At 41.5% G+C, this 15,846-nt stretch overlaps 1 protein-coding gene and 1 long non-coding RNA gene across 6 annotated transcripts in view; one reads left to right on the top strand and one right to left on the bottom strand.

The window, feature by feature from the left end:
* LOC308588838 overlaps window positions 1-15,846 on the bottom strand; it is a 407,342-nt gene that overhangs the window by 257,950 nt on the left and 133,546 nt on the right. The window lies entirely within an intron of this gene.
* Window positions 1-15,846, top strand: part of FCHSD2 (FCH and double SH3 domains 2) — a 153,246-nt gene that overhangs the window by 21,069 nt on the left and 116,331 nt on the right. For all 5 annotated transcript variants that reach the window (XM_081197350.1, XM_081197351.1, XM_081197347.1 and 2 more), the window contains exon 3: window positions 8,658-8,703. In XM_081197350.1, the coding sequence (XP_081053476.1) occupies window positions 8,658-8,703 (46 nt within the window). The remainder of the gene's footprint in view (window positions 1-8,657; window positions 8,704-15,846) is intronic.

The following is a 15,846-nucleotide window of genomic DNA, read 5'->3' as shown; positions in this document are numbered from 1 at the left end:
ACTGTCGTCGTCACCCCCCAGCAACACAGGGTGATCCACCATCTACTATCGTGTGGGGCAGATCCTGCTATGTCCCCCCCCCTTTAATATGCTACTGTTGTGTATATAATTGAATGTTATTTGAAAGCTGTCTTGATTGGATTTAGATTCAGAAAGGTGTGAGATAATGTTCATAAATAAGGTTTTAAAAGAAAACTTGGATAAGTAGCTTTTAAAGTGCACGTTGAGAGCGATGGCAGAATGGCAACTAGTGTTGGAAAAATTAGACCTGGAGACTTTGAGTCACTGGAAAAGCTTCATCCTTTTGAAAACAAGTGGCAGCACAGACATAGAGAAGCTTTCCTTTGCTAGCAAGTCATATATTTACCCATGTTTTATTGCCTTACAATTGTAAATGAAACAAAGGTTTTTTCCTTCAGTTTCCATCATTGGATGTTATAGTAAAGCCGGGTGGAAAAGTCCACATGTCTTAAAAGAATAAATTCCTTTTTATATTTGCTGGACAGGTGTAGTACTTACTTTTCCTGAACTCTGACTCAGAGCATTATGTACATGTGAGATAAACTTTTAAAAAGACTGCCTGCACTCAGCCTGGTATAAAAGTCTTGGGGGACCATGGAGAATAACTAAAGGGGGAAGGATAGCATTGGACAACTGACGAAAACTGTGAGCAGACTCTGGCAGCCCCAGCAGGTATTTGACACTGGACTGTACAGATGGGTGTCTTGCATTCACCAGTTGAGTACAAAACTAGAATCAGATTGTGTACCGGAGCACTTGAAAGATTCTCCTTGTCAAATGAGGTTCTTCCACACTGTTAGTATACCTGAGAAGATCACCACAATCACAATCCTGTTCATTTTGAAGTCTGGGTACTCTGTTTCATGAACATGCTCCTTTCTATTACCGTTCGATGCCTTTATTAGCTTTTGGCCCCTGCTCCACCGTAACTTTCTAAACCTTTACAATCCCAACCTGCTTCCTGCATTGAATTTCAGTTTCGCATCAATTTGAAAGCTACAAGGGTGACAGAAAGAGGATGTGCTGGCAGGTGTGCCAAATTTAGTTTGAGTCTTCATGATCTTCTGAGAATCATTAGAAGAAGTCTGTTTCTCTGGGTTCAAATGTACCAGCTTCCTAAGATAACGAGAGGGCTTAATCTGACTCCATGCATCGACATAGGAAAAGGAAACAAAGAAAAGAATGCAATTGGTAGGCACTTAAATACTTTTTAAACAAAAAAGGTAGTATTTACATATCACAATCTACTTTCACAATGAGTGGCAGCGAGCCGTGTATGGAACTGGAGTGGTACAGTCTTGGCTTGGGCTTTTTTTCCTGTGCCACACATGCCAAAAAATAGTTGGCCAATTGTGTTATGCGGTAAATGGTAAATTTAAATAGTAATTAGTAATTATTTTAAGCAAAACAAAATCATGCTGCCTTTCCCTCCTGCAGTGTGAACTTCCTTAAAGAGCCTTTATAACTGTAAATTTTATAAATTATAACTTGTGACAGTTCTTGGTACAAGGCAGAAAGCTGATTTATAAACACTGTATTAAAACAGACTCAAAGCCACAAAGCTGTCATCTAGCTCTAGCTCTCTGAAGCTAGTCTTTTCTGTTCATTTAAGCAACACTTTGCTGCATCTTGACTTAAGATCTTGCAGTGGCATTGCTTTATAAAGGCATCCATTTCAAGATGGTGTGTAGAATATTATTTGTTAATCAGGGCTATAAACTAGCTCGCCAGTTGCAGCAAACAATCTATAAGGAGGCTACATTCTGTCTGCAGTGGTACATTTCTTGCAAATCTTCTGAAACTGGAGTTGTTCATGAACCTGCCAAGTTCTGTCAAGTGTGTGTGTATGTGTACACACACACACACACACACTGCTTGCTTGTTTTGGTATAAGGAGGAAGAACTCTTTTAAAAGCCAGACCACATAATACTAGTTTCCTCCACAGTTATGTATAGAGGAAGAACTAACGTATCCCCCTCTCACCAGTTTTAGGTGATTCCCATGGGTACTGTTGCTAGCCTTTCTGTTCCTCTGGAAAGTCCAAAATGTATCTTTGAATGTATAAACTACACTTATATAAAGCATAGTGCAGCTAGCTAGCAGCCCTTGAAAGGAAAAAAGAGAGAGAGAGAGAATTGTTGGCTTCCATCATTCCATTCCCATTGGATTGAAAAAGCTTCCCCTAACTCTTGTGTATGCTTTTTCTCAATGCTTCCTTTGTCCTTCCCTAGTATTTTATTTGTAGAAAGAGGCAGGGGGATCCAGCAGAATGAATGGTGGGGACAGCAAGAAACTTTGGGTCAACCATCTTATTATGCAACAGATTTTTAACCAATGTTAGAAACTCAGATATATAAGCTCAGCGCCAAATAAAACCAGTCAAAATAAAAAAAATCCTTCCAGTAGCACCTTAAAGACCAACTAAGTTAGTTCTTGGTATGAGCTTTCGTGTGCATGCACACTTCTTCAGATACACTGATGCACACGAAAGCTCATACCAAGAACTAACTTAGTTGGTCTTTAAGGTGCTACTGGAAGGATTTTTTTTATTTTGACTATGGCAGACCAACACGGCTACCTATCTGTAAATAAAACCAGTGTTATAGTTGCCAAAACGGAACACCTAGTTGCCATTTTTGGGCCAGAAGGCCCGAAAACCGTGTTTTTCAATACAACTTTTTGGTTCCTGAAATTCATTCTGATCGTGCAGATAAAATATGATGGATGGAATTCTACGGGATGTGTTGCTAGTGTGTGAAAATAGTCAAAATCCGAGGATCCCCAGGCATGCATCTCCAGGAGGTGGAGACTTCAGGCGACATCTTGGCGCCTGGGTGTCTTCACTTGGTCACAAGTGACAGACAGCCAGGTGCAAAATGCACCTGGCGAATTTCAAACGCTGCTTTTAACTGCACATTAGGAAGTCATCCAATGTGAATGGATATCTCCCTTTCCCAATGTAATAGCAGGGACTGGTTAGAAGTGCACCAGAAACGTCCTCACTATTGTGCTCTCTAACCTTGGCTCATGCCTTTTTGCTATCCCCTATGTGCATTCTACACCAGTCTCCTGACATGGCTAATACCTCTACAGTGGTACCTCGGGTTACATACGCTTCTGGTTACATACACTTCAGGTTACAGACTTCGCTAACCCAGAAATAGTGCTTCAGGTTAAGAACTTTGCTTCAGGATGAGAACAGCAGCAGGAGGCCTCATTAGCTAAAGTGGTGCTTCAGGTTAAGTACAGTTTCAGGTTAAGTATGGAACTCCGGAACGAATTAAGTACTTAACCCGAGGTACCACTGTACTGTGTTTCTATCCCCACCCCTTCCCTTTTATTGATTCTAGGAGTTCCCCTGGTTTTGAAGTCTTTGCTGCTTTGAGAAGAGGCCCTCCCTTCTCAGAAAGCATGGTGGAATCTCCCTTTTAGGGCAGAACTGTCAAACTCATGGCTGCCTGTTTTCTATTAGCAACCAACAGAGCGCACAAGACAGAGACTCAAGCTCTTGTTTTGAAGTTTACCTGGGGCTACATAAATTATATTTACCGAGCGCTTGGCAGGCTGCAGTACAAGACCGGCGTGTTACAACTGAGGCCCCGCGGGGTTGCTGGCTTGGCAGGTCTGCCCCAGGAGCCATCCTTTGTCTAGCAAATCTTAATGGGGCAGTAACAAGAAGGCCAGAACATGACAATCTCACTTAATTTCAAATGAATGAGTTGTATATAAAATGCCCATCTGAAGAATTTGCGCAGGAAACCAATTTTGTACCAAAAATGACATCTCTCCTCATCCCCTGGTTGACATAGGATAACTGTTACACATATTCTATTTCCAAAGTTGTTGTTGTTTAGTCGTTTAGTCATGTCCGACTCTTCATGACCCCATGGACCAGAGCACGCCAGGCACTCCTGTCTTCCACTGCCTCCCGCAGTTTGGTCAGACTCATGTATGTAGCTTTGAGAACACTGTCCAACCATCTCGTCCTCTCTCGTCCCCTTCTCCTTGTGCCCTCCATCTTTCCCAACATCAGGGTCTTTTCCAGGGAGTCTTCTCTTCTCATGAGGTGGCCAAAGTATTGGAGCCTCAGATTCAGGATCTGTCCTTCCAGTGAGCCCTCAGGGCTGATTTCCTTAAGAATGGATGCGTTTGATCTTCTTGCAGTCCATGGGATTCTCAAGAGTCTCCTCCAGCACCATAATTCAAAAGCATCAGCCTTCTTTATGATCCAGCTCTCACTTCCATACATCACTAACGGGAAAACCATGGCTTTAACTATACGGACTTTTGTTGGCAAGGTGATGTCTCTGCTTTTTAGGATGCTGTCTAGGTTTGCCATCGCCTTTCTCCCAAGGAGCAGGCGTCTTTTAATTTCGTGACTGCTGTCACCATCTGCAGTGATCCCCTTCATGGATCACTGCCTTGCCATGGCGAAGGGGCTTGAATAACTCAGAGAAGCTATGAGCTATGCCGTGCAGGGCCACCCAAGATGGACAGGTCATAGTGGAGAGTTTTGACCAAACGTGATCCACTTGGAGCAGGAACCGGCAAGCCACTCCAGTATCCCTGCCGAGAAAACTCCATGGACAAAGGCAACAGGCATTTCCAAAGTAAAGCCCTTTAAATCATTTACATGTTTGTTTTCTATCTTGGCAAGCACTTGAGAGGCAAGTGGATTGTTGGGGGCAAGAAAAGATGCATTGCGGAGTCATGAGGACCTGATGTAACTGGGGGGGAATATATGGCTGCACATCACCCTACCCAAAGGCCATTGCTGATTTCTGCCCAGCCCTGATTCCTGGTGTGAGCAGCTTCTTCTGATGTCTGCATATTGTCACATTTTACTCTGCACCCAAGAAACCTAGGAGGTTGCTTTTTAAAGGAGGCATAAGACAGGTACATGATTTCATGCTTGTTCTTCCTGGCCCTGAGTAGTTTAGGAGAATAAATGTGAACTTAAATCAGCATATATAAAAAAAAAGGCAAAGCATTTTCCCCACCTTGGTCATCTAAAACAAAACCTTTTGCTTTTTCTGTGTGCTCTTATAGAAAAAATGAAGGTAAACATTGGAAGCATACTGCATAAATACTCTGATAGGACAAGGTTTCCTTACTTGACAGATTTCTTGAAAACACCAGCTTCTGCCTCAGAGACAAGGTCGGAGGGAATGCAGTTTACCATCTTTAGCCTTCTTTTGTAGCAATTATTAATGTCGAAGTCATGCATATAAAACAGCAGTTATGAATACATGTGCGTAATGCCTAACAGATGGGGGAGGGGGTTGTGCAAGCAAATAGGGTCTTTCCAGGATTTTAATGAGTGCTACAGAAGGCTTTTGTTAATATATAATGCCAAACATTCTCTACTAGAATGCTGGGGAACGAACAAGCCCCCTCCCCTCTCTTGAATTAAACTGTTAAATCTGAAATTCTTGACATTGTACAAATGTGGAATGTCAGATTACTCAAGATAAGACAGTAAACGTTTTAGATCAGTGACTTTTTTCCCTGCTGCTAGCAGAGGTTCTTTACTCTTGGGAAATCTGACTCTTTAAATCTTGTTTCTCTTGATGTCTGGTAATAAACGTCTAGATGTCATAAGAGGGTTCCTGTATAAACTGTCCTGAGGTGGAAAAAAAAGCTTTGTATATGTCTGTTTAGGGATGTCAGTAACACAGCTGGAGAGAACACAAATCCTGAAAACATAAAAGGCTGGTACTGTCAATCTCCAGTATTGCTTCTTCCTAAGTCAATTCTTTGCAAAGAGAGAATAAAATGCAATAGCTAGTTCATGCTGCAATTAAATATTGGGGGCGAGAGAGGCTTTTCCTGTACCTTAGAATAGCATTGCTACAAAGCAAGATTTCTAACATACTGCTTGATAATGATCACAGGGGACAAAAAGAAAGTTTTTAATCATTGTAGTGCATTCTGTGCAACTTAGTGTATCTGCTATTGCAGATGTTGGGTATTCTGTATCTTAAAAGCTGCTTGTCTCTTTCACAAAGTAGCATGAGCAACGCTCATAGTTGCTGTACAGTATTCGTTCCTGCAATAGAGCTTCAAGTTATCTTGAAGGGAGACTCATACAAAGCAGACTTCTGTGAGAGGAAGCAAGTATGAATTGAACTTATGTTTCAAGTCAGCTTCTTAGGGGGAAATCCTCAAGGCCTTATCACTACTGTTAGTTTATGCTTGGGGGGGGGGACAAAAGTTTTAAGCTAAACAGTGAGCCATAGCTTAATGCAATTACACAAATTTGCATATTTCTGCAACTCCTGCTCTCGCATAATTTATCATGGTTTTGCTAATCAGAGGAGGGGCAAGGACTTTGGAAAATTTCACAGATTTTAGCAGTCAGAAACGTGCTTTTTAAAAAAAGCAAGCCGAGATTATGAATAATAACTCCATGCTAAACACTATATTCTGTACTCTTGCAGAATTGTAGGAAACACACAGCCATGACTAAAGCTTGAATGTGTACACCTAAATCTTTTTAAAAAATGAATAAAGGGAAAATATTTATTTAAAGATAATAAAAATATTTGAAATAAAGAATTGGTTTGAATATTTTCATTTGAAGTATATAAAAAGGTAGGTCAGTAACTAACTTGGTTTGAAAAATTGTTAGTATAATTACAGGCGACTCAGAAGGAGATATCTAAATTTTAATGGAGAATGAAAAGAATGAAAATGCATTATTTGAAAGCCGAATGAGCAAATTATTGTCAGGTAGTGATTAATGAAAATATAGAGAGAGCATTTTCTTCATCATCATCATCATATAGTATTATTATTATTATTATTATTATTATTATTATTATTATTATTACTACTACTACTATTACTGTTACTATTACCCACCCATCTGGCTGGGTTTCCCCAGCCACTCTGAGCAGCTCCCAACAGAATATTAAAAATACGATAAAATATCATACATTAAAATTTTCCCTAAACAGGGCTGCCTTCAGATGTCTTCTAAAAGTCAGATAGCTGTTTATTTCCTTGACATCTGATGGAAGGGTGCCACTACCGAGAAGGGCCTCTGCCTGGTTCCCTGTAACCTCACTTCTTTGGGAGGGAACCGCCAGGAGGCCCTCAGTGTCCGGGCAGAATGATGGGGGTGGAGACGCTCCTTCAGATATGCTGGGCCAAGGCTGTTTAGGGCTTTGAAGGTCAGCACCAACACTTTGAATTTTGCTCAGAAATGTGCTGGGAGCCAATGCAAGTCTTTCAGAACCAGTGTTATGTGATCTCAGTTAAAAATCTCAGTCTCAACATGACTAAGTAAAATAAATAAGGATGCACTTGTGTTAGAGATGTGCTGAACCAATACCATATGGCCTTCCAGGTGGGCATGTAGAGATATTCAACAGCTCTGAAAGAAATCTGTCAAAATTATTAAGAATTGCTATGTGTGAATTTATTAATACCATTAAGGCTATTACATGGTTATAATGAGGACCTGGTACCTAAAAGATAACAAGAATTGATGTAAATTCCCACAGCTTGAAGAAAGCTTGCTGAAACTCATCTGTTAAAATTGGAATATATTTTCATGGAAATATAGCTCTGTTGGTCGAGCATGAGGCTCTTAATCTCAGGATTATGGGTTCAAGCCCCCATTTCACAGGGTTGGACTAGATGATCTTTGGTTCCTTTCAACTCTGCAATTCTATGGTTCTAAGTTTCTGGTATAATGTAATATTAATGGGTTATTTTATATAGAGCATATGATTTATAACCATTATTGACCAAAACAATAAGAAAATACTGGGGGGTTTTAATCTCAGTTTTCAGTTACATGGTCTTTATGTTATTTCTCTGTTGAGAGTTTCCTTTTAAGTAGATTATATATATATTTCATTCTGGTGTTGCTTTTATTACCAAGAATTTTAAAATATATCTTGGAATGTTCAGGTTATTACTTGACAAACCTTTACTGAATTTGCTGAAAAGTAGAAAACTGATAAAATAAACACCAATAAAGAATGAATGTCTTTTCACCTCTCAACTAGGACTTGTTCATTACAAGGAATAGAATTGTAAATTGACATGCAGATTTTCAGTCTGCATTTAAAGAAAGCCGTCCTGATGCCCTGGAGAGTGATTTAATTTATTTTAACTTAAAACCTTGCCTAATATTTATTTGTAGTTTGCCGCTAATGAACTTAGGAAATGGAAAAAAAATCCTCAGAAAAATGAAGCACTGGGAAATTTTCCATTTCACTTCACTGACAGTAAGGGGATTTGTGCCAATGTGACTGAAGCAGGGCATTTCTTTGAGAGGGGATGAGAGTCTTGCACTTGGAAAAACTGGCCAAACATGCTAAGGATAGAACTGGAACAGTTCCTTTCAAAAAGCCTGGGTGAGGCTCAGCTGGGCTGGTTGAAATATCTTGTGGCATCCCCAAGAACTGTCCTCCACTTGAGGCGGAAGTGCTTCTGAACCCATAAGCTGCTGGTGCCCATTAATGTTTTAATCATTGAACAGTTCATTGTTTGCGTGTTTTCTTGCCAGGGCAAACCTACAAAGTGAGCTGAGCTTATGCAGAACTTATATTTAAAGTGCATCAGTTGCATTTGCCCTGTAATACTCTCTGTTTTGATGACGTTTCCTTCATGTTTCTTGTAGGATATTCAGTCAGAAGAAGGCTGCAATTGAGAGAGAATATGCCCAGGTAAGTCGCAGAAGAACTCTGTGCTGATTGTCTGAGGGCTGGCAAAGTGTCTCTTTTCCTCTGCTCCAAGTCTTCTCCCCTCCCATCTAACCAAAAAAAGCCCGTCCTGGTGACACGGCCACTGCCAACAAGGCAGACCCAGAAAAGGTAGCAGCGGTCCCACAAAAATTAGGTATAGAGAAACTTAACTAACCTACACATTCCTGGCAGTAGGAATGTTCTTGTTGTATACAGGGTCTTGCTGATGATCTGTTCCCTTGCCTCAGGTATGAGACATTTGGCGTTCCTTCTTCCAGTGCGCTTAAGACAGGGATCGGCAACCCAAGGCCCATGGGCCGGTAGCGGCCCGCGAGGCTTGTCTAACCAGCCCATGGCGACCCCTGCCCGCTCTTACCAGCGCGGCACGGGGACCAACTTCCAGATTGATGGCGCCTATGCGCACGAGTGCTCCTCCATCCTTGATGTGCGCCGGAAATAGCGTGTGTGCATGCGTGCGGGATGGAGAAGCGTCCGGCACCCGTGCGCATGCGCACACACTATTTCTGGTGCTCTTCCAGGTCAGAGTAGCGCCGGAAATAGTGTATGCGCATGGGCGCTCCTCTTACCCGGAAGAGCGTGCATGTGCGCATGCTCTAGCCCATCCTCTGATGGACGGAGCGTCAACCAGCCCACCCTCCGATTAAGGTTGCTGGCCTCTGACTTAAGAGCTGGGAAAGAGACTTTGGAGTCTTTGTGCCACAAGGCTGGGGTTGCATAACGTGGCCCTGCCTTCAGTGTTCTGCACATTGTTCTCTATTCTTAGTACACTTATTGCGTGATCCAGTGTGGTGCTGTTGAATGGCTTTGGACCTCTGAAACCTAGGGATAAGTCTCCTTCACCGTGAAGTCCCTAAATAGCTTTGAGAAATGCAGGGTCTGCCTCATTAAAACAGAAATAGGGGCACTCTTCTCAGGCTCTCTTAAGAAGATGAATTTCGCGAGAAATTGGATATCCTTTGCACATTATATCCCACGTGGACAATAAATAATACCAACAGCACTACTAAAAATGCTACACTGATGCACACAGTTAACTATTCTGGTTTAATTTGGTGCAACTGAACTATTCATGTGCCTGCAAGTGTCTGTGCTTTGCTGGCATGCTGACCATCAGCTCGTTAGGCGAATTCGGACACTAAATAAAAACATTTTCTTTTCTGTCTGTCTGCAACATGTCTGAAATTCATTTTCGTTATTTCTGACAAGGAATACATGTATAATGCCTGCTGGTCGCAGTTCTGTCAGACATGTCACATCCCCCCCCCCCTTTGTGTCTCCCCTTCTGCTATCTTACGGTCTGTCAATTACCAAACATTTATCTTCAGTTGTTTGTTGTTTGAAGGCAGGGGAAGAGTTATTGAGGGGAAATGTAGCTTGCCAATAAATTTTGAGTGGCATGTTGAAGACCACAAGCAGTGAAGAACAGACCTCATCGTGAAACATTTGGCTTCAGCGAGTCCCTCTTATTGCCCCTTCCTTCGGACAGAAATAGTAACCTTTTTTCTTGCTCTTCAGAAAACGAAATGGTACAGATGGAATAAACTGCTTTGTGTGAGTTCTTTGGTGCTGTGCCAGCCATGTCTTGTTGGAAACAAAGAAATGGCAGTGTTTTGTCATTTAAGTCCTATAATAAAACATACTGAATTGCAAAGGCTGTACTCTTTCATGGTCAAAAATGTGTCGATTGAAGGAACATGCGCCAGCATTTCTGAGCAGTAGGAGACCTTGAAGCGGATTGAAACATGAATTGGATGGAATATGTCCATCCTTCAGGCGTAGGTGTTTGTGTATAGTCCTGCTGGGGCCCTTTTCTGTAGCAGTAGTTAAACTATAAAGTTGGCCATGGTTCCCATACATTTAGTACAAATTAAGCCAGACTTTTATTGACCATCCTAAGGACGCCCCTGATTTAGTGAGCAGGACTTTACAGGAGACCCCACCAGATGCATTGGATGGCTACGAGCACAGCTGAGCAAGATGGTTTGAACAGTGCTTTTTTTCTTAGTCTAGGGAATATAAGGGGCATAGTGAACTCCTTAAAGCCTGTTTCCCCTCACTGCAGTGCTAGAAGCAGTGCTTTCAGTCGCAGAGAAATCCAGAAAGTGTTGACAGCTAAAGAAAACAGAGAGAATGTTTAAGTTAAATCTGTTGTAAATGATTATTCAGTATATAAGGTCCTAAGTGTACAGTAGCTGACTTGTTTGGCTTCGAGCAGATAAAAAGCCTTCTATCAGCCCAGCTCTCCAGCCTTACCCTCCCAAGGAAAGAAAAGGGGGGAGAGCGGAAATGTAAGGGTGGCCAAGTCGACTCAGGAAAGTGGCCTGTGCCAGCTGCCAAGTAATAAAAAGGCAGGCTCCTAATCTGACAAATATTTGCTACCTGCAGAGAGAAGTTCCTGTAGGGCCAAAGGTAGTGGGTTATATTTGGCTGACCATCGTGAAGGCTGCAGTGCTGCATCTTCCATTGTCATAATTATCTTAAGCAATTCAGGATCAAATTCCAATTCCTCACCTGAAGTGTAAACATTCACTTGGATAGCCTTATTTCATTAACAAAACTAGAACCCCCCCTCTTTTTTTGCAATTAATGCTGGATCACATGCAATATCACTGAGATCTGAATCCACTAGTGTGACTTAAGGCTGCAATTCTACGCATTTCCTAGGAGTTTATCTTATTGAACTCCGTAGGAATTTCCTCTTGGTCAGTGTGCGTGAGATTATAGTGCGAGGCAAGTTAAGATCTGGGTTGCTGTCCAGACAAGAAAAATACTTACTGAATGAAAGTATTGGATTTAAGTTTAAAACCCACCTCCTGCATCTTTCAGTTACAGCACGTTACTGAACTTGTTGGCATAATGGTAGTGTAACCCATCATGCCATCTCTGTCTAGTAGAACTTGCATTCTCCAGCTTTTCATGGATCCTTTAAGAGTGCTTTTACAGGAAAGGTACACACATCCATTGCCCAGTGATCTGAGGACCACTCCGCCCTGGCTTTGTTTGAACATATTGCATAGAGTGGCATCAGTTTCATGTGGATACCCATTTGGACATCTAGAAAACTTTAAAAACTCATATATTTAGCTTAAGATGCATGCCCTGGTGGTTACTGTATCTTTAATGTGAACTGATCATAGTGGTTTTTTATTACTATTAGTTTTATTTATATCTTACATTTTTTTCTTTCTTAAATTTCCAAATAATAAAGGGTGTGTGAGCTTGGTGCTTAATATTTTAAAATTAAAAGTCCAAATTCTGTTCAGTGGGGTAGTACATTTTTGCAACCTGAACTATTGTGTCTTGCCTATTAGACACAAGTTTGTCTTCTGCTAATGTCACAAGAAACAACACAGAGCATTGCAGACTTCCACTAGGACCTGTTTGGCGTGTCCTTCCCCAGGGTGTTCTGAGATTTCACTAAGCACTTTGAATATTGTCATAACTTTCTCTGTAGCCCTAAGGTCCTTCTTTTTTCTTTTAAAAAAGATTATACCCTAATTTGAAGGAGTGCTGCATTTAGTGATAAGGATCAAACTCCAGTTCAAATGGCCAGAAGACTGACTGCCGTGAGCAATGTGATCTTATTTAGCCACTACAATGGGGTAAAGGAAATATGCTTAGATTTTTCTTCCCCTTTCATAATTTCTGTGCTATGAAGTCATCTGTTAAGGGTTTTAAATTGTGTGTGAAAGATCATGGTTCAGATCCCAGGGACTGGTGAACTTCCTGTGCAAATGTTATTTTGTTCAGTGTGAGAGAGATAACATATAGCTTAATGTCTCCCGCACTGAACAAAATATTTCATACACAATTTAAAACCCTTAACAGATGATTTCATTATAACTCTGCTGGTTAATTGCAAACTATAGAGAAAGAAATCATGCATACATTGACCTTAGGAATGACTGTCTGAAAGTCACACATTCATTTCACAGAATGATCAGCCCTCTCAGTGGGTTATTATTTGGATAAAAGCTGCCTGAAGTTGGACTCTAGTGATGTCCAGAGGGCCAAAGATTCCTCATCCCTGACATAGTAAGTTGCGAGCTTAATGTATATGTAATGACCAAAACAGTTCTTCGATTTTAGCTTCAGCGTGCTTTTTGCTCACGAGGAGTGAAACACGTATTTTAAAGAGTCAGTTTATATGTTTGCATGTCGCCCTTTTACAGAAGTCAGAATGGCGCATGTAAGACTTCCTGTTCCCTTCAGTTAGTGCCCAGCCTCTTCCCACATGGAGAAACATTAGTGGACTAATGTGAGATCTGAACTTCCAATAGTGAGCAAACTCCACTCTCTCCAAGTAGTTTGGTTTTGGCTCATTGCTTTGTCAGAGTTGTAGGGAGTCTGAAATATTTTTAGTCTCTTGGTAACAAGACACCAGTTTTTTTTTTTAGTTTTTTTTTAATCATATTTATTAAAATTTCCAATAATAACAGAATAAGAAAAATAGAGAAGATAAAGAAAAGAAAGAAAAAGAAAGACAAATTTAAATTCTTACTTTCATAACCTTCTTTCTAGGACTCCCTCCTTCCCCTCCCGACTGTATTCCCCTTTCCCTAAGTTGGTTCCACAAGCTCTCATTCCCAATTAAAACCTAATATGTTTAACCCATTAGCCAATTTAAATTTATACAATCTTAGCATCACTCCTCATCTTTAACAGAAATAGAAAAAAGATTTTTCCCCCAAGATCTGCCCCAATTTCCTTCCACGAATTCCCCCTTTTTTAAAAAAAAACATGATAGATCAAGATACCGAAGTTATATAAAGAAATAGAAAATAAAAGATATAAGAAAAATCAAAAAGTTGGTTACATAGCCTTTGGATTCCAAGATTCCCCCTCCATTCCCCGGTTTGAATTCCCCATGTCCATCAGTCTGTATGTTATCGGCCTGGAGGTCTCAAGTCCACAGCCAAATTTTTCTCATTCCACTTTGCCGGTTTTCTTTAAATTTATTTGTTTTATTAATGTTTAACTTCAAAAGTCCAGTCTAATAGAGGCCTTTAGTTTCCTTGGTCTTTGTTGCTCCTCCCATTGTTCTTTCCGTGTCGTAGTTGGTCCTTTGTTCTTTTTATTCCTTACTTTCTCAGGTTTCTTGTCTTGTTCAGCTGCTAAACGTTCTTATTCCGAGATCTGGTATCTCTACAGAGGTTTGTTATTCAGGAACAAAAACTTGCGTCCAGTCCCTTCCTTTCTTCAATAGAAAATTCTATTGTCTCCTTTTAATGTAAACACCTCTGTAGACAAAATACTGTTTCAGTTTTGCAGCTTTCCCAGAGGATAAGACCTGTACACATCCCAGAGTAATTTTCCACATACGACCACTTGTAATGTCCCGAAACCCCTCTAGGGGGATTGCAGTAACTTTGTATCCTCTAATCCAAAAGTCAAATAGTTGTTTCTTTTCTTTTCCCGACAGTTTGTATCCATATTATATCAAATTGTAACAGAATTAACCAGCAAAATACTTGTAACAAAGTCCTCTTTATATTCTCAAGATTTGACAGCTACTTTGACAGCTGTCAAATTCTCTGTCTCTCTTCGCCAGGTTCTACGAATCGCCCCGGTTCCCAGGGGGGGTTGCCTTTTCCCTCTCGCCCTCCACTCTTCTCCTCCAGCACAATTCTTGTAGTTTCCCATCGTGGAATTTATAATTTTTATCAGCAGTAAACTTCTGGATCGATCTTGGTTACCCAGTCCTTGTTTTAGCATGTTTACAATCAGGTGGGGACTGACTTCCTTTTTAGATCCCCCCCGCTCGTGCCGAATCCGAAAAAAAATTCTTTTTTTCTCCTTTTGTACCCTGTTTCCCAATTACTCACGGGTTGTTGTTAAAAGTCCGAATTTCCAATGGAAGAAGCCAGCGCTCTCCGTCGAATGGCATGCGGCTGTGCTCGGCAGGGGAAGCGAAGGACTCACAGCACCACGCCACTCCCCGGCACCCGATCCGAAGCCTTTAAAAAGGCTCCTTCACGAGTCGGGAGGGCGCTATCGGTGCCAGCCGAGTCACCATGTCCACGGGCTCCGTGCCCGTGGTTTTTGAGGGTCCCCGCGTCGCCGGCGCGGTAGGACCCAGCCCCTGCCGAGCAGACTCCCTCCGGAGCTCGGAGGGAGTCCGCCATTCGGCGATGGCGCCAACCCGGAAGTCACAAGACACCAGTTTAATTACTCAGGTTTCCTTATCCACAATGGCTAGGTAACAGTCTTCCTTGGCGATGAGATATAGAAGGTAGCCTCAGTTCCAAGGTTTATCTTGTAAGGTCACACTCAGCTTTGTACAGGAAGAAGGGTTCGATTTCCCTGTCTCTAAAATGTAAGGCCCTTAGTACAATCACGGGAACACCCTTGCCTGACAGCATATTATAGGACAGGACAAATCTGGGATGGAGAAGCAGGGAGTGCAGGCAAAGTCCCCTCCTGAAGATCTGTCTGTTATCGAAGGCTGTGTGTTGTCCTAGGCCGGGAGAGTACAATTTCAAATTCACACCATCCCTCAGCGGAGGAGACGGATAACTATGACATCTCACTGATTTTAAAAGTCTATCTGTGGCCTTCTGTTGGCTTTCAAGCTGCCACTTCTTTCAAAATCACACCATTGCAACATCTGGAAATTCAGCAGAAGCTCAGTTTGTGTAATGAGATTCCTTTAATGGCTGTTGAAGATGGTAACCAAGTTATTGAGAGAGAATCAAGAGTGAGTAGACTTTAATTAAATATCACATTGGCCACAAGCCCAGAAGCAGCGCTTGGATAAAAAGAGGTGTGTTTGTGAGATACAGACTGAGTGAATACTTATTTTTTTTGCTTTATTTATTGCCATTGGCTTCAAGATACTCATGCAATGCAGATGTTCAGTCTGTATACAGGTACAGGAGGAGTATTATTGCGAATTATTGGTATCAGTGGTTCTTCTTTTTAAAAGAAGTTTGCCCTGAGGTTCCTTATTTTTTATATGGAGGAGATAAAAAGGTTACTAATTTTTTATACAGTGGTGCCCCGCAAGACGAATGCCTCGCAAGACGGAAAACCCGCTAGACGAAAGGGTTTTCCGTTTTTGAGCTGCTTCGCAAGACAATTTTCCCTATGGGCTTGCTTTGCAAG

This window comes from Podarcis bocagei (assembly GCF_964188305.1).
Source record: "Podarcis bocagei genome assembly, chromosome: 6".
In the NCBI taxonomy this organism is placed as follows: domain Eukaryota; kingdom Metazoa; phylum Chordata; class Lepidosauria; order Squamata; family Lacertidae; genus Podarcis; species Podarcis bocagei.
The sequence above is the reverse complement of the archived record's forward strand: the minus strand, read 5'-3'. Positions and strand labels throughout refer to the sequence as shown.